The sequence below is a fragment of the Triticum aestivum genome, chromosome 7D, assembly GCF_018294505.1.
Source record: "Triticum aestivum cultivar Chinese Spring chromosome 7D, IWGSC CS RefSeq v2.1, whole genome shotgun sequence".
Classification (NCBI taxonomy): Eukaryota; Viridiplantae; Streptophyta; class Magnoliopsida; order Poales; family Poaceae; genus Triticum; species Triticum aestivum.
In genome coordinates, this window is record NC_057814.1 from 429,933,103 (window position 1) to 429,939,694 (window position 6,592).

The 6,592-nt window shown below is 53.6% G+C and overlaps 1 protein-coding gene and 1 non-coding gene across 2 annotated transcripts; one reads left to right on the top strand and one right to left on the bottom strand.

The window, feature by feature from the left end:
* Positions 1–640: 640 nt before the first annotated feature.
* Positions 641–712, top strand: TRNAK-UUU (transfer RNA lysine (anticodon UUU)). Its single transcript has one exon. It is a non-coding gene; the product is annotated as a tRNA-Lys (tRNA).
* A 3,318-nt stretch (positions 713–4,030) lies between these two features.
* Positions 4,031–6,090, bottom strand: LOC123168215 (arabinogalactan protein 20). The gene is made up of 2 exons (XM_044586089.1): positions 5,788–6,090; positions 4,031–4,337 (listed from the first exon to the last, which is right to left on the bottom strand). Exons 1-2 carry the CDS (start codon positions 5,897–5,899, stop codon positions 4,231–4,233), a joined length of 219 nt encoding a protein of 72 aa, XP_044442024.1. The 5' UTR covers positions 5,900–6,090; the 3' UTR covers positions 4,031–4,230.
* Positions 6,091–6,592: the final 502 nt, after the last annotated feature.

Genomic DNA, 6,592 nt, shown 5'->3' on the forward strand with positions numbered 1-6,592 from the left:
GGCTAGGGTTGTCGCCCTCGAGCCGCCCGAGAGGGGCTATGCGAGGGAAGGGGGATGCTGTTAGTCGTTTCCTTGTTGAAGGCATTGTTTGGAGATTGGACCTTCTCCAGGGTGAAAATCCAGGATCTAACTATGATGGTTGGACCGGACGACGATAGTGTTTGTGCACTATAACCTTCATGAAGGCATCGTTTTTGGAGAATCCTTTTCGGAGTCTACGTGTTGCCATCACTGGTGGTGCTCTTGTAGCTGTGAGCCTCTCTTTGTTTCGACGGGGCCTTTGTTTTTTTTTCTCTTTTTATTTTGTTTTTTTGGCTGTGTGCATCCGTGATGTCTAGACTTGCTTTGGATATTATGTTGTTCCAGAGGTTGGGTGTAATTTGTATCATCTTGATATTAATATATTCCCTTTGTCGGGAAAAAAAAAGTACCGCTCAAGTCTCAAGACCCTTCGGCTCAGTCTCCTATATGTGCTCATAAGGTAGGGTGTGTGTGCGCGTGTGTGCATAGGGATAAGTATATGTATGCATTTGTTTTCATCTTTCTTTGTACCATGTTTCTCAAAATAAAAGAACCGTTTCAAGCATTTGTTTCCCCTTGTTAGCTAATTAATAATTAATCACAAATTTAATTCACACCAGCCGTCCTAGCTCAGTGGTAGAGCGCTTGGCTTTTAACCACGTGGCCGTGGGTTCGATCCCCACGAACGGCGCATAACGAGTATTTTTCATGAATTTTGTTATTATACTTATGTTTATCCTATGTTTATTACCTCTGGATATTCGGATCAGTCGGCGCATAACGAGTATTTCTCACCGGTACTACATTCTTTACTGGTTGGACTCTTCCTTACGAAACTTCCATCCATATAGACACGATTACTATACGTATCAAATCGAAACAATAGACCTGAATGTTTCCCCATTTCTCCAAGACGCGAGTATTTCTCCAATCGCCAAAAATATTCAGATTAACAAGCCGGAGATGAGAACAGGGGTACTAGTTCTGCCCACCAATTAGAGTGGACCTGAATGTTTCCCCATTTCTCCAAGACGCGAGTATTTCTCCAATCGCCAAAAATATTCAGATTAACAAGCCGGAGATGAGAACAGGGGTACTAGTTCTGCCCACCAATTAGAGTGGACCTGAATGTTTCCCCATTTCTCCAAGACGCGAGTATTTCTCCAATCGCCAAAAATATTCAGATTAACAAGCCGGAGATGAGAACAGGGGTACTAGTTCTGCCCACCAATTAGAGCATGCAGGAGCCTGAAACTTCTCCAAGAAGTAAGAGCATCTTCAGCCGCGCCCCCAACGGGTCTTCCTCAGGCGATTTTTCCGCGCCTGTGTCCAAAAACAGTCGCACTCCTAGGAGCCCGTTTTTCGCCGGTTTGGGCCGAAACTGGCGCCGGCGGACCCAGACCGAACCCGGCGCACTGGGGCGCCGGGGCGAGCGTTTTTGGCGCGAAAGAGCCGCGGGCCCGCCGAGTCAGCGACGCGCGCCTCGTCTTCCCTCAGAACGCCTCGGTTTTCCGCGGGGAATCAATGGCAAGGCTGCCGTCGGTCAGCCTTGTCAATTCCTCACGGGTGGCGCGTCACGGGCGGCGCGACGACGCCTCCCCTCCCGCCACGCGTACACACGGCGCGGGGCTATAAAACCAGTGCCTCCCCCTCGCCTCTGGCCACACCAGCCCGAGCCCAAACCAGCCGCCGAGCTCTGCCTCTCTCCCCGTCCGCCGGCGTTCCTCCCCTTCCCTCTCTCCCCAAGCCCAAAGCGATGGTTGAACGATTCCCCGGCGACGCGGCGGCGGCGAACGGCTTCGGCCGTCGCTCGCTCTACGAGTGGGAGGCCTACCTCTTCTTCGAGGCCAACATCCCGGCGGCGCCGGACATGCGCGCCGGGCCGACGGGGTGGAGGCTCAGCAACAGGGGCGTCCCCATCCCCCCGGTGCCCGACGCCTACGCGCGCCCCGCCATCTTCGCCGCCGAGGTCGACCGCGTGCGGGCGTCCCTGACGGAGGAGCGCGCCCTCCCCCAGTACGCCGCCGACAACCACGCGTCGTGGGCGGCGTACTTAAAGCGCCTGCAGGCGCAGAGGCTGGCGTCGACCAACGGGGCGCCGGTGGTGGGGGCACCAAGAACAGCGAGGGGCGTCGCCTATGGTGGGGCGTCCCCGGCCGCACCCTCCACGAGGTACTCCAATACCTCGAGGGCAGCAATGATCCGCCGCTGGCATACCTTGCCGCGAACGCCCCCCCCCCCCCCCCCCCCCCCCCCCGCCGAAGCGCCGGGCAATGGATGCCCAAGAGGTTCGGCTCCTCCTCTCAGTCCTCCTCCCATTCCTCCGGCTCGCCGGCGTTGTTCGGCGTCAAGGCCGAGCCCGCAGTGGAGACGCCGCTCGGCCGACGCACCCGCAGCGCCGACATCGTCATCAACGAGGGCGGCAGGCGCGCCTCCTCCTCGGCTCCTCCGCGCTACGTCAAGCCAAAGACGGAGCCGGGGCTCGTCGCCGTGAAGACGGAGCCGGGGCTCACCGCCGTGAAGACGGAGCCGGGGCTCCCCGTCGTGAAGACGGAGCCCGGGCTCGACGGCGGCGTCAAGGAGAAGCTCGACGACGACGCGGCCCTGAAGTGGGCGCGTGAAGACTGGGCGCGCACGGAGCTGGAGCTGGAGCGCCTCGCCTACGAGCGGTTCGAAGCTCGGCGTCGTGGCCGGGACGAGGGAGGCATCGTCGTCCTCGACGACAGCGACGACGACGCGCCGCCGCCACCGGTCCGCCAGGGCGACGCCGGGCAGGGGTCCAGCAGGGGCGGCCGCGTCAAGAAGGAGAAGGCCACCGACGACGACGAGGATGGGGCGACTTCGCCACGCTCAGCGACTTCTTCGCCCCTTAGTTGGGTATTTTTAAATAACTTATGTAAACGTCGAATATGTCGAATATATGTCAAGTTTGCCGAACTTTAGCCGAACGTTTTGTCCAATTTGCCGAACTTTGCCGAATTTTTTTTTAAACCCGCGTCTGGGGCGACCCTGGGGCCGGCGGCTGGGAACCCGCTCGCCCCCAATGCCAATTTTAGCGCCGGCTCGTCCCCAGGCGGCGATTTTACGCGTCCCTGGGGGCCAACGGCTGGAGATGCTCTGAATCATGCATCTCAAACCATTTGCAACCAGGCAAAAGCACGCGAACTCGCGAGACGAATCAGCCAGGAAACACCCTTGTAGCTAGGCTCCCCATGACGCTAGACGGCTGGAGCAGCTGTTAGGGTCAAGGGGGTTGAATACACTGACAGAAGTGGTATGATTGGTCGGTAGAGCGGCCCATGGTAACACAGAGACAATGTACTCGCTCACCAGTTCTCTCGTACCTTCAAGGAGCAATATCATTCCCAGTTAAGTTCATGGTCTGAGTCTGCTAGCATTTAGATTTAGGAGTACAGGAACAGGAGTAGTACACATGCTGTTGTTGTGGACATGCCATGTAGACTGCTACCTTCAAGGAGCAATATCAGTTCCTGTTAAGTTCATGGTCCGCGTCTGCTAGCATTTAGATTTAGGAATACAGGAGCAGTACACATGCTGATCTTGTGGACATGCCAGGTAGATTGCTACCATACCGGCTGATGTAGGCATTTGAAATCCTACTATTCACATCTGAATTTGTCTTTTTTCATAATGCACAATCAAATTTGCAATAGAAATTCAATCCATCCAACCAAAAACAGTACTTGCAAGTTGCATCCGCTGCGGAGAGGGGTCGAAGCGGATGACATCTCACATAGGCAGTTTCATTTCAAAATTCATCACGAGGAGATCAGAGAAGCGAATCACTCAACTAATAAAAATAAAAAGGAATAAAACGGTTTCATAGTACAGATGAATCTGGGATGGACGAACTGGACCACAAGAGATCACCCATGTCAGCCTGTCAGGGGCAGGACAAGCATCCACATGGGTAGTAGGTACGTATCACACAACTTGCAAAACCAGACCGACCACGCATCGCAGCACATGGCAAGCGGCACAGCGCCAGTGAAATAATACATACACACATTAGCATGAACTAAATAGCGAAACACTCACATGATGGCAGAATCATGCCACCACCAAACATGTCCATACATAATCATCTGACGCGCATACAAAAACAGAACACCACACACACACACACCTAAATCATCATCGCACAGCTGCTAGCTACCTCTACAGGTACAACCCGAATTATTGATTAGATTAGAAGAGCCTGTACGGGGAGGACGCGTCCAGCGGGTGGATGAGGTAGGTGAGCACAAGGGCCACCAGCATCAGCACGTATGCGATGCCCTGGTCAATCGATGTGCCTGCGTGAAACAGAAACCAAATAAATAAATCAAGGGACCAGAATGAAGCTTGAAAAAAACAGGTTAGAAATAACAATTTGGTTTCATAAACGTCTAAACGGTTCTGGTGAAAAATAACTGAGTGTGCTTGAAAATGGAACTCAGAAAGTTCATCTGTCATCTTTGCCAATTGACCGACGACAAGAGCTACGACTTAACGGATGCCTAAAATTCTTAGCTGTCATGATGATGGGCAGCAGGGCTAATAGCATGTTTGTCACTTCCATGTTGCATGGAAAACAAAAAATAATACTAATATTTTGTGGGCATTAGAACAGGAAGGCCTGAAATTGATGACTCTAGTCAGACATTTACTTCCAGAATTTGAAGTCGCTTTCAAGAAAGCAAAATTCCTGACATCCTTGCAATAAAAGCGTAAACCAGGAGCTGCCAGGTATCATGTATTTCAATGGAAGCTACTCAAGGAAGCAGACCAAGGGTACCAGTTCTACAGGTGAAAGGGAAGTGCAAACCAACTCGGCTAGTACACCAGAAAGGAGGAAGACTAGATTCTTGACAGATGGACAGCAAACACCCTTCCTATATGGTTATCAATCATGCGAAGCATATGTGCCCATCAGTGAAATGCCATTTCGCGAACTTATCTTGTACAACGAATGGTTTCCACATTCCTTCTAATCGATTTTACGAAGAATATATTGCATCAAACATGTGTTAAACACTTGGCAAGAACAAAACCTGATAGAGACAGTTCCTCCTCACAGACATACTGATGAAATTGAACTTTTTCAGCCTAGTGCATAAGTCAGTCACATTAATTTTGTGCAGCTAATTGTTTGTCAAGATATGCAAACTAACACGGCTACTTGACTTATTCAGCACAGTCCCATAAGCAGGACTGCAATCTGTAACCAGATGTCTCAGCCTCTACCAAATTGACATGTACCAGACTACCAGTAAGAGATGTCAAGTGTCATTAGATCATCGAAGTTCCAAAGCTGCAACTTTGAAGGGCTAGTGTAAAAAATGTCAAGATTTATAGAAAAATGGTTTTTTTGTTCAGGTGGAACTCTGAAGTGAGAAATGGGAACAAAATAAAGAATAGCATGCTCTGTCATTTTGTTGAATTGTTTATGAGCGTGACAATACTATTCAAGTCAAAAAATAGTCATGAAACGTATGTCGTTTCGCAGTGAAACAGCTTTTATTATACCAGGTGGGTCCTAAGAACGCGGGTTTTAACAAGCAGATCAATGGTTTCCCCACATGCAAGGGCAGGCAAATCGTATCTTGTCGAGTCTATTACCGCCGCGAGAGGATAGCAAGCGAAATGGAATGAGGACGCAAAACGAACCCCCGCAGAGGGGGGAATTCGCCGGTCAATGCCGGAAAACACAAGCCACGGGAGAGAGAGAGAGAGAAAACAGAGTGCGCGCAGGGGGGTTCTCACCGTCGCTGGAGGGCGCGGGCGCGGGCGGCTGCACGGCGGCGGAGGCCGGCATTGCGATGCCGACGACCAGCACGGCCACCGCCACGAGGCCCACGGAGGTCCACGCCGCCATTTCCTTCCTCGGTTCGCCTCTCCTCCCTCGGTTCGCCTCTCGATGCCCTGGCCTCCCCTCCGCCCACCGCAGCGCACCCCCACACCGGAGGCGAGCAGTAGGAGGCTGGAGGAAGAGCAGCGAATCGCGCCCCTCGACAAATCCCTCCTCTCCCTCAAATCCCGGGCTTGGGAATGCGGCCAACGTGCGCGCGGCGCCTATATAGCGCCAGCTACAAGAAATGGTAACCGAGCGGGCGGCATCAGTCAGTGAGTGGAAGAAACGAGCAGCGCCCGTTGACAGGCGGGCCCGGGGCGAGCGCTGGTCCCGCGCGCAGCGGATCACCTCTGTGCGCGAGATTCGTGGGGACAGATTCGCCAGCCCCCGCCCCGCGGGCGGCACCCCGATCTGGCTGCTTGACGGGTGGGGTCGCTGGCCCGGGCTCCACCGGCAGCGGTTGAGCGGGCGTGGGAGTTGGTTGGGGTGGTGGGGAGGAGGTGGGGCCCGGCGGCATGTGAAACTGCTGCTGGGGTACGATGCCATGTCGCCCTTTGGGCTTTCTTTTTGCCTGACGCTGCGCCCACGCGGCCTCGTGCCAGGCTGTGGTGCGGAAACGGCAACTTGGCCGTTTGTTACTAGGTATGTTACCCAGTGGCGTTATTACTGGGCAGGGGCATGGTGGGGCCCGTTGTGGCAGCGCGCATGCGCGACGGT

Excerpts from the sequence above, each read along its gene's own strand:
- LOC123168215 (XM_044586089.1), bottom strand. The coding sequence starts at position 5,899 with ATGGCGGCGTGGACCTCCGTGGGCCTCGTGGCGGTGGCCGTGCTGGTC. Across the intron at positions 4,338-5,787 it reads GCCCGCGCCCTCCAGCGACG|GCACATCGATTGACCAGGGC; the intron begins GTGAGAACCCCC and ends TGTTTCACGCAG.